The 15,749-nt window shown below is 31.7% G+C and overlaps 1 protein-coding gene across 1 annotated transcript; it reads right to left on the reverse strand.

Annotated features, from left to right (window-relative positions):
* Positions 1 to 955: 955 nt before the first annotated feature.
* On the reverse strand, positions 956 to 9,458 carry LOC143080071 (microfibril-associated glycoprotein 4-like). The gene is made up of 5 exons (XM_076255732.1): positions 9,059 to 9,458; positions 4,939 to 5,060; positions 3,897 to 3,993; positions 2,495 to 2,659; positions 956 to 1,510 (listed from the first exon to the last, which is right to left on the reverse strand). The coding sequence occupies exons 1-5, from the start codon at positions 9,384 to 9,386 to the stop codon at positions 1,263 to 1,265; spliced, it is 960 nt and encodes a 319-aa protein (XP_076111847.1). The 5' UTR covers positions 9,387 to 9,458; the 3' UTR covers positions 956 to 1,262.
* Between the last annotated feature and the right edge of the window lie 6,291 nt (positions 9,459 to 15,749).

Raw genomic sequence — 15,749 nt, forward strand, 5'->3', positions numbered from 1 at the left:
ATCCAACAGGATATTCAAACTTTATTAGCCAAGGAGAAGTCAAGAAGAATCTGACAATGCCATGATGGTTGAAAGCCGAAAAACGACTAAAAGACAAACAATTACATAAAACATAGAAAATTAAAGATTGAACAACTCGAACTCCACAAAAATTTGGCGATGAGATCCATTTCCCAAGAGGCTAAGGTGGTCCTGATCCACCAGTTGAACCTGTCATGATTAGTCTTGTGTTAATTTACGCGAGACAGGCTTAAATCTTTGTTATAAGACTGGTACCTTAGATGATATTGTTTTAACCCACCATTTTTTCCTATAAATGTCCTGTACCAACTCAGGAAAATGGCCATTGTTATATTAAAGTTCGTTTCTTTGTATGTTACATTTTAATGTTGTGTTTCTGTTGTGTCGTATTTGATGTGTTTCCCTCAGTTTAAGCTTGTAACCCGGATCTGGATTTTGTTCTCTATACATTTATGAGTTTCGAACAGCGGTATACTATTGTTGCCTTTATTTTCATTCTATACCTTATTGCAGAATTCGTTACCTGGTATGGATATGAAAGTAGTTTTGCTATGTACTAGACCTTTAAAAAAAATTAATACATTGTTAAAGTATAAACAGATGTCTGAAAACTGCTATCTTTGTGAAGCGAACTTTATTAGGCGAGAGAAAATGGTCGGTCTCTGTGATGATAAAATTTGTGTGCGCGTTTTTAGAAGAAGTAATTTTAAGTGAAAACAATGTTTATTTTTACCGCGTATTACATGTATTCTACACGTTCATTGCATTGATAGATAGGTATAAGAGTTATGGTATGAGTGCCAATGAAACATCTCGCCATCAAAGTTAAAAAATAATTCTTCAGCGATATGCTAAGATTATTTTGACAAAATTGATCCAAAAGTATTTATTAATTCGCTTGTTTTACTTTCATCAATGATTGAACAAAAACGTCATCTTCTAAACTTTATTGATTGAATATTAAATATTTTCCTAAATAAATTAGATCCCCCTTTGTTATTATTTGAATATGAGCGTTAAACGTTATTTTTAACTGCATCACCTACATGATTTATCCTGATGGTTTTCCATTTCCATATTATAAAAACAGTGACAACAAAAGAGCGTTCTAATTCTTATTTCCCGCGGTCCATAACTAGTTACATACGAATTTATTTCAATAGCGAAAGAAATAAATAATAGTAAATATATAGTCACAATAAGAAAAGTAGTAAATATTTCGAAAGATTATAACATTTCGATTACAGTCTTCTTATCATCATTCTGGTAGCTCGTAGCGAATAAACTCCACCCAGCCAGTCCCTCCAGTGAATTCCCTTCCATACCGTACCTGGCGTCTTTGACAAAAATATTCCATTTAGGTGACTTTTATAACAGTCGTTAAACCACCATGCACCAACACCATCTTTTGCACAGTTATTCTTGCTGAGATCATTGTCTTTATCAAAGGTAGAAAAGGGCATCCCGTTGTGGTAGTTCAGGCTATCACCTTTGGGAATAAATAATTGTGTATATTATATTTATCCTTCAGTTATTGTTGCGCTTAACCTTAAATTATAAACGATGAAGTACATGTTATAGGCTATTTATTGACCATTCATTGATGAAAGTTCATAGTTCACAAATTAAAATAATAATGTATGCAACTGTTTATTTTTTTAAAATTAAATAAATCGATAGTTACGATAATATAACTGGGGATATTCATCGTTAAGATACAAATTTGTAGGTATTGAACAAAGTTCTGTTCATTTTGTTTCAAACATACAAAAATAATTTGAATCATTAAAGTAAGTGCAGGCTGATTTCCATCATTTTATAAACAAATATTGTTATAGTTTCAAAAGTGTTCATGTCTTTGAAACGATTAACAAATAAAAACTAAGTATATGTCGGAGACACTACCATGGTCAAAAAGGAAAAGCACAGAACAAAAATAGTAAACAACCCTTTAAACATTTAACTAAAGATTGAGAAGCATTAACTCTAACAAAATAGTTTTACATGTAGTAAACTCAGGGCAAATATACGTTTAAATTTCGTATGGTAGTACACCGCACCACTATGTGGTTAACTCTGGATAAAATCCTATAATGAATGGGTATAACACGGACTCTCCTCCTAAGGCTTCACCCTTCTTGTATCGTAAAGTTCCCTTGGAGATTGTATCTTGCTCCAGGTGCACAATGTGTTTCGTTTCAACGGTTTATTGATAGGGTTCAAGGCTCTGCAGATAGGAATCATGACCCAGGACGAGTAGCACGTGGCTTTCTCTGAATCTATGTTATCAATTCATCACTTTTATTGTTAGCAACAGTCACACATGTCATACAAAGTTGTATATTTGCCTTTTGCCTTTTGTCTAAATCTTCTATAAAAACAAAACATACACAAGAAATGATTAGCCAAATCAATTAACAATATCATCAGTCAATTTGCCTTTTTCTATAGCCATACTAGTTTTTAGATGTACCTGCAGTCCCTTTGTAACCATAGACGCTGAGTCTATAATTAGATGACTCATCACCGACATAGAAATATTGGTAATTAGCAAACACTTGATAGTTGTCAAAATCGTACAGATCTATCATCAGTTCATATCTCCCTTGGAATGTTAGTGCGTGAATATTATCGTTACCTACAACAACAAAATATATCAACTTGTATACAACTTAACATTTACAGAAATTGAATACCCATATATCAGTTGCTATGGGATCCTTTTCACATCACAGTAAACAAGGAGACGGATTCTTCTTTTTGTTGTTATTCTTAAAATGCATATCTTTTTAATTTGCTTCGGAATCATAAAATTATAAGTTTATAATATTCACCCTGATTAAAATCACTATTAATACCAGACAATACCAATGACATCATTAGTATCTTTTTTATGACGTGTAATGTTAATACATCATTGATTGGAAACCCGCCATTGTTCATAACTTGACAATGAGGGTCGGTTGAAAACAAAACTTTACGACAAAAGAGATGATTTCAGCTTTCCAATTCTGAACTTTCCATTTCTAAGTAGCAACATTCCAGCAGCACCTGCATACGGGGTATATATCTCCCAATTGATACGATATTCCCGTGCTTGCATTTCCTATCATGATTTTCTTGATAGAGGGTTGCTGCGCACAAGGAAGCTATTAAACCAAGAGTTCAAAATGGTGAAGATGAAATCATCCCATCGTACATTTTACAGACCCCATCACGAGTTGGTTGACCGTTATGGAATAACCGTTTCACAAATGATATCGGATATGTTCCTTACGTCGTAACTACAATCCCCTTCCCTTTCATGAATGTGACCTACCAAATTAGACTATTTACCGGATTTGTTATCACATAAGCAACGACGGGTGCCACATGTGGAGCAGGATCTGTTTACCCTTCCGGAGCACCTGAGATCACCCCTAGTTTTTTGGTGGGGTTCGTGTTGTTTATTCTTTAGTTTTCTATGTTGTGTCGTGTGTGCTGTTGTTTGTTTGTCCTTTTCATTTTTAGCCATGGCGTTGTCATTTTGTTTTTTGATTTAAGAGTTTGACTATCCCTTTGGTATCCTTCGTCCCTCTTTTGAAAGGTACCAAAAATTGTATAAATGTTTTGAATACTTACAATAGCTTGCCAAATTAATAATCTTTTTTAAACCTTTTTTTTTTTTGAAAAATGTTTTAGATAGTATGATTCTGAATGCTCATTCACATACTTCTGATGAGTCCTTTGTAGGCAAAACCCATATCACACTTACACAATTGCCACCATGAATTTTTAATAATTTTTTTACAATTTATTTCATTTTCAAATCAATAAAGTATCAGCTCTTGGCACAGACTCAATAAATCTGTTCTTTAAGTGTACAAATAGTGTACCCAGCCAAAATTCCTGGTCCAGTCGTCCGAATCCTTCTTTATATTTTGTCCATCCAAGAAAGAAGTCAAGATCACCACTTTCTCTTCTCTGTATAACCTAATGAAATTGTTTAAATATATTTATTATACGAGTTTTAATTCTTTACAACTATTATTATTGAATACTTAAAACATGATGATTAAGTGTCCAGAGTGATCAAAATGATATGTGAAATATGAAGAACATGGTGTGTCTCTTGGACACCCTCAAGTTATTATTACTGTTTTTGTCTTGATATTAGCTTAAGTGATATTTCTAGTTTGTTTTGATTGATACATTTCTTCGTCTAACGCCTTTTAGGTTGCACTTTGTAAATACAGCTGTTTCTCAAATCACGCCTCTTTTTGGAAGATCTAGAATATTCATAGAAAATTAATACTTACATACTGGTTCCCAGTTATGCTCTCTGTGTTCCATCTCATAGAGACATAACTTGGGAATGTTACCAGTAAATATACATCTGCATATTGTTTACATTTAAATATGTGGTAACCCTTCATTAGAGGTAAGGATAGTTAAGAAAATTAGTGTAAGTTTAAACTCTGAAATGTTCAGGACATATAAACGTTGAAAATATGCCGTACAGCCCTATATTTTGACCTTTGAAACAAATTGAAGTGCATATGAACTTTCAATTCTAGGATAAGATTTTTTTTCAAAACTTCATAGTAAAAGTGGTACAGTTTTAGCCGTAAAAAGGAGTTCCTATTGGAAATTGCATTGTCAATATTTACAGAAATGCAACCTTTAGTTTTTTTTCTGCATTTTAGATTCATAGCATTTTGTGTCATCGGAACTTCGACAATTCGCCGTTTCAGGATCTAAAGCATCCTGGGTAATATTTCCAAAAGCGTACACCAACATGTTTAGATTGGTTTAAAACGTTATAAACAATGGGAGTTTAAACAATGACGTAACGTTATTTTTCATTATGGTGTACGAACAATGAGATTACTCATAGTCCTTTAGATTCTGATTCGGCGTAATCTTTTACCAACTTACTGTCCAGCCTCCTCCATAATCTACCATTTGGCAATAAACATCAAATTCATCGGACTTGGTTGGTTGAATTTTGTAGATTCCACTTCGATATCCTTCTGGTAGGTCGCTACAATCACCTAGTGCTGTAGAAAGAAATAAATAGAAAATGCTACTTGCAGGATATATTTATGAATAAAAAGAGAAATTTGGCATTACCAACATGACAGCAACCTGTCGACACAAAAGTAAAAACAATATTATTAACTGATTATAATCTAGAGCATAAGACGAAGGTCTTTAGATGTGTTCTACCCTATACAAGATTTAACTAGATTTAACAAATATTATCAGAGCAGCTATCAATACCGAATCTTATTTCCAAAATAGTAAATAGCATTATTTCATAAGGCAATCGAAATATAAACTGACATGCAAATAAATATATGTGGCGTTGTACCATTAGCATGATTAGTGTTTTGGTATTGAAACTCTCTAATTCAATCCACAATCCTTGGGATTATGAAAAGTACTTGAATAACAAATAAGTTAAATCTGTATGAGACGAAGTACTTAGCTCTATAATGGTTGACAAAAGTAGACAAATCCAGCATTCGCCTGATCAAATCAGCTTTTTATCATAACGAGGTCATTTTTTTCTACATTATTTATTTCGTTCGTTCGGGGACAAACAATGCAATTTTTCCATAAAGTAAACCAAACGCCTACTTGGGTAGATGTTAGTAAAAAAAAAAGTTTTCATTAAAATAATAACTTGTTCAAAAGACAAATCGAATTATAGAATAACTAAAATTTAAAAAAGAAAAAAAAGAAAAATATCCAACGAGCCACCGAACCACACTTTAATTCATGAATACTTGTAGCGCTCCAGTTAACTATACGTGATGTTTGTCACGATTTGAATATTTTTCGATATTTACATTTTTGGATTACTTCTTCCTTGCAACCAGTTTAATTATATGCATGATATCTGAATGTTCATAAACTTTCCAAATAATTTGCAATTTAAATATTGTCTATTTGTTTTGCAAACAAATTTGAAAAAAAAACTGTCAAATAAAACGTGATTCATAGCTAAAAAATATAACGAATGAACTCTTTCTATTGACAGTTGAACTATTTTTTTTTTATTTGGAAAGACCTCTTGTATTTGTACTGATTATTAGATGTCGGTAAGATTTTTTGCATGTGATATCGAGCAGTTATTGAGCTTTTGAAACTGACCTTGTTTAACCGAACACTTTTCGTCAGAGTTATCTCCCCAAATATATTTCTCATTTAGAGCAGCGGTAAAACATAAAAAAAAAATTAATGCACCAAACAAACACACGGCTGAACTATGTCGCACTGAAAAGAGAAAATTATAAACTTTCAGATTAATGGTGCTGTAATCCTGAGAAGTGGTCGGCATTTGGCATAATTGAGATCAAATGTCAGCAATTATATATTTCTAAACATTGTCTTCACTGTTTATTTTGGGTTTAATTCATGAATAAAAAAAAATATACATTAGAAAAGCAGAGGACAATTACTCATTAACCATATAAATACATGTAGTATGTAGCCATGTTGGTTGGCAGGCGGGGTTTTCGGACAAACTTTTAAACTATACCCTTATGATAATTTGTGTCAGTCGTTTCAGAGGATCCGAGTAGATTTATGTAAATGATTTAATACAGTTTTAGTTTGTTACCCCGATTTTGTTTTTTGTCCATAGATTTATGAGTTTTGAACAGCGGTATACTACTGTTGCCTTTATTTAATACACAAATTTACGAAACATTGAATTTAAAGGGCAATAACTCCTTAATGGATCAATTGATTTTTTTTTGTCATGTTGAGTTATTTGTAGATCTTACTTTGATGAAAATTATTGCTTTTTACAGTTTGTCTCTTTCTATAACTATATTAAAGATAATAACTAAACTGCAAAATTTCCTTAAAATTACCAATTCACCCGTATGTTAATTTTTTTAGCCATGAAAGCCATCGTGGTTAGTTGGTTGGCCGGTCATCTGACACATTCTTTAAACTTGATACTGTAAACAGGGAAATTTTCGCGGTAGTTTAATTTTCGCTATTTTCGCGGTAAGCATTGAACCGCGAAAATAAAACGACAGCGAAAATATCAAGTAAACTCTTTTTATTCAATTTTCTTTTACAAATCGTGACTTAGATGGAGAGTTGCCTCATTGGCACTCATACCAAAGCTTCTTATATCTACATATGTGGATAGAATATCTATAGGACTATTGTATAAAATTGATTTTATAGACGACACATATATATAACTGAAATCATAACTGTATATCGTACTGAAAAGCAATGTTAGAAGTCATATCTTTAACTCAAATCAGTAATCTCATAAGCGATCATTATGTATATTGTTATGTAAACAGCCCGTATTACCATTATGTTAATGACACATGACAATCAGTAATAAAAGTATCTCCTCGTTGAATCTACTATACAGATTAATCAGATCAAACGATAGAAAACAATTAGCATTAATCCTGACAGCATTTTATTATAATTCAATCCTAATTAGGTATACTTTTCTGATATTGTGTATGTCTCGGTTTTTGTATAGAAAGGTATATACTATGAAAATTAGAGCGAGGGGCTGTGCCCCAAGCTCTTATTTTCATAGTATATACCTTTCTATACAATATCCAATTTAGCACATATTTACAACTTGAGTAATCCTGTAATTAGTCTATTGATATGTTTTGGCTGACTGGATGTCGCTCATTTACGTAGTTTTGTAAATCTACTCACTATAATATCATTGTAAAAATGGGATTTCAAAAGGCCCTTGACTTTAGAATGTAAAGAAGGTAGCTGCTGGTGTAAGTATGTTTATTGATATGAACGAAGCGTTGTTTTACTATACATGTACTTATTTACATGGTAAGATGACAAAATGAATTGACCAAGAGCAGACAATTCTTAAATTGCAGTGAAAGCTTTAGGTTCTTGAACACATTTTTTTTATTTCACATAAAACCTAAAACTATCACAAACAGTTGGATCCCCCTCCCACATCTTTGGTTGAAACACCTTTTAAAAATGGCTGGATCTGCCCCTGGTATGTACCCATAGGTAGTCTAGTGGATAGTTTATATGCATGAAATATTTGTCACTGGACATAAGGCAACCAATTATGGACCAATTTATGACTAAATATATCAAATTGCTTTATTAATAATTTCCCTTCAAAAGATTCATGGTTGACTCTTTTTGTGTACAAAGTAATTGCATGGAAGATAAAGGATTACACAATTTAGATTGAGTTGTACTTTAATCAAGGTATACAGCACCATTATTATTACTCTTTATTTAAATGAAAGAAACTTTTGTAATTGTCAAAACAAAATTTAGATCAAAAGATTGATTAGTAGGATGTTAAAAATCTGTTTGAAAACTAATTACAAACTATTTAGTTAAATTTGGAACACATCATTTATTTCAAAATAGCCAGTAGCAATTTTTGTTCTAATATCTTGATTACAATACAATGAAATCTTACCCTTGTGGTCATTCATGCGTAGTTACTTAGTACACGGAAAAAGTATGTACTATGAAAATTAGAAGGCAAATTCAAGCAATTTGATTGGACGAGAAGTTGTAAGTATGTGCTAAGTGTTTTTACAAGCAAACATGACAAACTTTTAATCTACTTTAACATTAACATGATTAATAAACCGAAAACAAAAGATTTATGATTGATTTAATAACTTGATTTAGGATATATTATAGCTGTTCACTTTTGAAAATCATTTATGAACATATTTATATAGACCACAGGGAAATCGCGAATTCTAAACGGCGCGAACTTGGATTGTGTTAGTAAATCGCGAAATAAAGAGGGCGCGAAAATTTCCCGGTTTACAGTACCCCAATGACCATTGTGGCAAAGTTTAATTTAATTATAACGACGGACGACGGCCGCCTATACAAGTGACGAGGAAAGATCATTTGGACCATTGGGCCAGGTGAGCTTAGCATGTTTTTTTTAATTCACTAGTTCACTGTTGGTTCAAATTTCACATTTTACCATAAATATTTCATTTAAAAATAGTTTTGTATAGTGCCGCGCTTTATACTAAAATCAATTTGTTACCTTTTCCACTATAGTAACGGTTGTCTGTTTCCTTCAAATATTTCGTTATGTTTTTCGTCATTTCATGAAATTCTGTCCTTCTAACACTATCAGTTTCTTTCAATATTGATCTTATGTCTTCCAGTTCTTTACCGTGTGCACTAGTTTCTTCTATCATTGATTTCGATTTCAAATCTTCTTTCATTTTGCTTATATCTTGTATTTGTTGGTTTTTTACTTTAACTAACTCGTCCTTTATTTGATTTATTCTTAGTTCTACGGTGTAAATATACAAAGCAATGAACACTGTAACTACAGACGGTAACAAAATAAGAATACCATTCTCCATTATTGATATACTTCAAAACATTCTATATATTTTTTTTAAATAGTAAATAAGTACATCATAGATACACGTATCTTAATTAGTAACTTATCTTAATTAGTAACTTTGTGTGTAGATAATTATTGAGCCAGCGAACCGGAAAGTTACTTTCCGGATCGCTGGCTCAATAACTATCTACACACACAGTTTAAATATCATGACGGTATGAGACCTTCAGTGTGTGCATGATATAAATATTGTTCTATTCTTAATGTCATAATACAAAATTTGTTGCATTTCATTAACTCTTATAAGTCGATCATTTAAAGTTTATTACATAGAAAGTCGTTGATACAATTCTTGTGAATTTACTTCGTTAAATTCATGTTTTTAAATGCTTCTTGCTTTCTTCTGTTCTTTACTTTATCTTTTCAATGAAATATTCCATTTGTTTATTCATTTTTCCTCGAAAAACTGTCGCCGATGACAGAGAGCATAATTACAATTTTTAAATGATTTATTTCTTATTTTTCTGAGAATTTATTTCAGCGAAATGTATGCTTATGCACAAAAACACCTGCAAACACAACTACTACAATCGACTGTTTTGCGACTGTTTATCTTTAAATCAAAGGTTTTCTATTATTGTGAAGCTCCATGCAATGATTTAAGTACAACACGAATGTAAGATGCATAAAATCACAAAATATGCACATACATTAAACTTTTAAAGCCATATATATAGGGTTTTTTTCAATTCTAACATTTCAACTTGGCATTTTGTACTGGGTCTAATAAGGAGTCTGTTTCTTATTTAAGGTCAACTTGGTACCAACTTGGCTTTATCATGTTAGCTTGATTGAAAAGGTTTTTTTTTAACAAACTGCTGATTGCATTTCTTTTTAAAAAGTTAGAAAAAAGTGGCATTTTGTTGGATTTACAGATACTAATAGTACATGTATCTCTTAAAATCTAAAAAATTAAACTGTTTTCATTTAACTTCAATTTGCCCAATGAAGTTCAATTTAGGACAGATTGAAGCAATTTATTCGTTTGAACTACTATATTCGAATTTTGTTTTATATCAAAGGTCTCGGAGGCAAACTATTCGATTGAATCAATTGCTACAGGTATCTAATCTTCGGTCTGGTATTAGAAATGACTCATTTTTAGCTACGTGATGCATATTTTCATATAAAGTTGATAGTGACAATTCTTTTGAAGAACAAAGAAACGCAATTTGAGACCTTTTGCGTCCTGTTTATAAACTCCCTTTGTCGAACTTTATTAATTGTTGGAAAATATTTCCCCGTATGAGTATTAATATCTGACTCTATGGTAACCTCATAAATATTATTATACAACGTCTTAGCTTAAAAATTATGTTAAAAAAAAACCCATATAAATTTTAAAAATGATTTGCTATTGATAATGATATATAATATTAAAAATCCTGTGGGTTCATCTTTCTAAGTATTAAAATATTAGAAAATACAAACAGTACAAGCAAACCTTACGGCTACTGTATGGTAATAATTCTTAAATTCATTTGGAGAAAATTTGCCACAAAAATGTGAAAATGTGTCGACCAATAAGCTATCTCAATGTCTTATAAATTTCCGCCCAAAACTCATCTTAAAAGTGGCAAGTTGAAAAAAATGGTCATAGTCTTCTGTTAGGTAACAAAAATTACAAGTAAAGTAAAGGCTTTTTTCCATTGTTTTAACAAAACTTTAGTTTTTTTTATTCATATACCTTTGTGTAACAGGTGATAAATAAACTGCTGTTCAAAATTCATAAATCGATTGAGAGAAAACAAATCCGGGTAACAAACTGAAACCGAGGGAAACACATTAAGTAGAAGAGGAAAACAACGATACAACAAAAATACTGAAGTGCAACAATAAACAAACGATAATGCAACACACTCATGTACAGAAACGAACTGTAAATTAACAATTGAAATTTTCTGACTTTGTACAGGACATTTTAAGAAAAAAAGGATGAGTCGATTCTGATTTTGTGGCCCACCAAACCTCACGTTTTATGGCAATTTTAAATATAACACTAAAATGACAACAATACATGCTAGGAATACTGTACGTATATGAATAAAGGCAACAGTAGTATACCGCTGTTCAAAATTCAAAAATCAATAGAGAAAAAAAACAAATCCGGTTTACAAACTAAAACTGAGAGAAACGTATCAAATATAAGAGAACTACGACACAACAGAGACACAACACCGAAATGTAACACACATATAAACGAACTATAATGTAACAATGGCCTAACTTGGTACAGGGCATTTTATGAAAAACCGATGGGTTATAACATTGAAATGACAACATTACACGACAGGGTTACAATAAATAAACAGATAAATGGGAGAAAATATAGGACAGATAAACAAACGAATAATAGCCGTCAAAAGGAGACAGGTTAAAAAATATTTGTATTCGCCAGAACAAGAATACAAGAACATTCATGACAGAGAAATACAAACACAAAAAACAATACACTGGTACATTTCCACATGCTAATAACAGAATAAAAACGAACACATTAAACAACCTGAGACAGCACACAAAACAGTACAACATAATCACGGGCTGTTTGTCACACGACTGGATCAACACCACGAAGGTGACGTCGAAGCTAAATTTCTAAAGAAAATTGGATATAATTCAAGATGATGTTTGTAATTATGTTATTTGATTATTTAATAAAAATTACAAGAATGTTAATAAAGAATTAATTTAGTAACTAGAAAATTAATTGTATTATCTAGCTATGTTGTATAAAAAAGAAGATGTGGTATGATTGCCAATGAGACAACTGTCCACAAGAGAACAAAATGACACAGACATTAGCAACTATAGGTCACCGTACGGCCTTTAACAATGAGCAAAGACCATACCACATAGTCAGATATAAAAGGCCCCATTAAAACAATGTAAAATAATTCAAACGAGAACACTAACGGCCTTATATATATATATATATATATATATATATATATATATATATAAAAAAAAAAATTAACGAAAAATAAATATACAACACATAAACAAACGACAACCACTGAATTACAGGCTCCTGACTTGGGACAGGCAAATACCTAGTTATGTTGCGGAGTTAAACATGTTAGCGGGATCCCAACCCTCCCCCTAACCTGGGACAGTGGTATAACAGTACAACATAAGAACGAACTTTAAAAATCAGTTGAAAAAGGCCTAACTCATAAGATGGACAAACATACAAGTGGACGTGACCGGCTACTTATACATCCCGACACTAAAAGACACAAAAACAGATCTGAGAGTAATGGTATATCTTCTAAATCAAACTGCAAAACAAATAAATCGTTTACATATAGTTGGTTTATACTAAAATCTTATAAATGGACAGGCCTAGTGTGATTAATTATCTTTACTTTTAATTACGGTAAATTACGGTATGTATATGAATCATGCAAATAGATATAAGAAGATGTGGTATGAGTGCTAATGAGACAACTCTCCATCCCAGTTACAAATTGTAAAAGTTATTTATTATAAAAGTCTTGATCCCTTATACAGATTTTGCTGCACAATATGTTTTTTTTAGTTTTAACGCCTCTTCTCCATTTGTATAATTAAAATTTATATGACGATTTTTTTTGTAATATTTTGGTCAACACGATCGATAATAAAATATTATTGATCATGTTGATTTTCGAAAAGCGCATCTGAGGTTGAAAATGATGCCTTCTTAATCTGTATCTTTCAAATAGCTATTTTGTCAGTGAATAAAGTAGATTTGTACCTAAATATATATATATAGTAAGTATCCATATATTCTTGTAAATGTGTATTTATCAATTATGGACTTTAACTAGGTCAATACATTATATATGGACTTGTTCGGATGAACACTATCTTGAGGATGCGACATATATTACCTAGATTATGCATTGAAAAATTATATAAAACATTTGTTCGTTCATTGCTAGATTATGCAGATGTCATCTATGATAACTGCACTAGCGCCGATTCTGCAAACATTGAACATGTACAGAGACGTGCCTGCATTATATCTACTGGGGCAATCAGGGTCACAAAACATGTCATTTTATTGAAAGAGGTTGGTCTTGAGCTTCTCAAAATACGCCGTCAAGTTCATAGACTTACATACTTGTACAAAATTAAAAATCATCTTGTCCCAGATTATCTTTGTAATTTTCATCCATTGTTCCATCATAATACGGAAAACTATAACTTAAGACGACATGCTAACCTGATACCCATCAGGTCAAGAACAGTAGCATACTATAACTCTTTTCGTCTAGCTACGATTAGAGACTGGAATAGTTTGTCAGCTGAACTAATTACAGCAACATCTTTGGCAAGTTTCAAAAGGTTGTTAAAGAAGAATCTCAATTTGTGTAATAAAAAAATATATTCACGAGGACATGGTTATGAGAAAAAGATTCATACTAGATTACGCTTAGGGCTTAGTGCTCTTAATGACCACTTGTATAAATATAATCTAACATTAAATAGGTTTTGCGATTTCTGCATTGAAAACACTGAGCACTATTTAATTCATTGCGCCCGTTACACGAACTATCGGATTACTCTTCTACTTGGAATTAAGAATCTGCTTTGTCCAGATATAAATATAGCAATGTTGCGGGATCTATGTGCCAACTATCTGAGCAAAATATTAATAGAAGGTAGTGATGATTTGTCTGATGATACTAATTTAGAGATGTTTGAGTGTGTGTTTCGATTTATTAAATCTTCGAACAGATTTTCTCGATAGCTTAAAAACTTTTTTTGACCTGATTGTGCTCAAAATTGTCTTTCCATAATCACTATTTTATATTACTGAATCATACATGTTTGTTAATTCGTGTGCATGTGAGTAAGAATGAGCGAGTGATTGGATGGGTGTGTAGTATTTGTATGTCTTGTCCTGTACATATTGTCTTGTCTTGTGTTTAACATGTTTGTATTCAAAACTTTGATAATTGTGAATCTGTATATATCTATGTTGAGGAGATCCACGCGTAGCCTCTGGCTGTTGGCAATCCTCTTTAAAAAAATAAAGAATTAAAAATTGTTCGGATGATACTGACCGAAGACAAAGTCAAACGATCCATATAAAGGGGTAAATTCAGTAAATAAATATACGTCATCAGGGACCCCCCCCCCCCCCCATTTGGGGGAGAGCTTTCTGTATAAAACTGAAGTCATGTGCTCTTCTGATTGGTAGATAATGTTTGTAATAAATATTTTTTGGTAGATGGATCAAAACTAGAGTTGAAAAAAAATAAAAAAATAAATGCTAAATGTACTAATTTTTTTCTACAAGGTTGAAAAGTAATGGGGGTCAGTAGAGGAATTCAGTCCGAATCTACATTGTTTGTAAACAAGCTAGGCCATGTAAATGCCCAAAAATGCAGCATGACCCTATGTTTTTATTGTTGCAAAAGATAGGGCTACATTTGTACTTTCATGAATGATATTTGAAAGTTTGTAATTTCTAAAGGTAAATCAGGTATACATTTATTTCCATACATAGATTAACATTAAAGTCAATGGGAGAGTTTTTACTGAATTTACCCCTATAGAAAAATATGCACTCTTTCACTGTACGTGTCCAAGGCCACACAATAATCATAAAACTCATTTCCTGTAAATGTTTATGTAATGGAAGGATTTTGGAACCATTTGAAGTTGTTTTTTACACAAATTTCTATCTTTAACTGCGCCTATCCAGAATGCACTGAGTGTACTGTGAGAGAAGCATGGGGTATATGTTAAAAATCAGTTTTTGTGTCCAGATTGAAAGAAACAATACAAATTACACTTTAGAGTTATTATATCAATGAAAGGCATAAATATTCTCCCAATTTACATCAAATTTGGCTCATATTTCTCCTCATAATGTATAAAATTATATGAAACAAATGGTTTACCTCCCTTTGACATAGTGGTTTTTTTTAGCTGTGTTCCCCATGTTAAGTTGTAGAACAAGTGGTAAATAAGTACTTTTCTAGTATTTTAACACTCGAATAATCTGACCGCATAAAGGTATTCATTTATTTTTACATAATGCATTGCGTTTCTTTATTTCAAAAATATACTAGACAACTTTTCATGATTACATGTCCTTCATCTATGAAACTAGTGTTAAAATGTTTGTTATTGGATTTTTATGTTAATTAATTGCTTTTAAATATTCTAAATTGTTACTTTAATCTTCCAAATGCAAAGTTTGGTCATACCTAGTCTTATTTTTTCATTTTTGGTACTTTTTTGTACTTCAGTTGAAGTCATGTGTTCTTCTGATTGGTAGATAAGGTTTGTAATAAATATTTTTTTGTTGATGGATCAAAAC

The sequence above is a fragment of the Mytilus galloprovincialis genome, chromosome 6, assembly GCF_965363235.1.
Source record: "Mytilus galloprovincialis chromosome 6, xbMytGall1.hap1.1, whole genome shotgun sequence".
In the NCBI taxonomy this organism is placed as follows: domain Eukaryota; kingdom Metazoa; phylum Mollusca; class Bivalvia; order Mytilida; family Mytilidae; genus Mytilus; species Mytilus galloprovincialis.

What these genes read in the sequence shown, in the direction of transcription:
- LOC143080071 (XM_076255732.1), bottom strand. Translation starts at nt 9,386, where the DNA reads ATGGAGAATGGTATTCTTATTTTGTTACCGTCTGTAGTTACAGTGTTC. An exon ending in CCGTTACTATAGTGGAAAAG is followed by an intron (nt 5,061 to 9,058) that starts GTAACAAATTGA and finishes TTCTTTCTACAG; the next exon opens with CACTAGGTGATTGTAGCGAC. An exon ending in TGGTTACAAAGGGACTGCAG is followed by an intron (nt 1,511 to 2,494) that starts GTACATCTAAAA and finishes TTATTCCCAAAG; the next exon opens with GTGATAGCCTGAACTACCAC.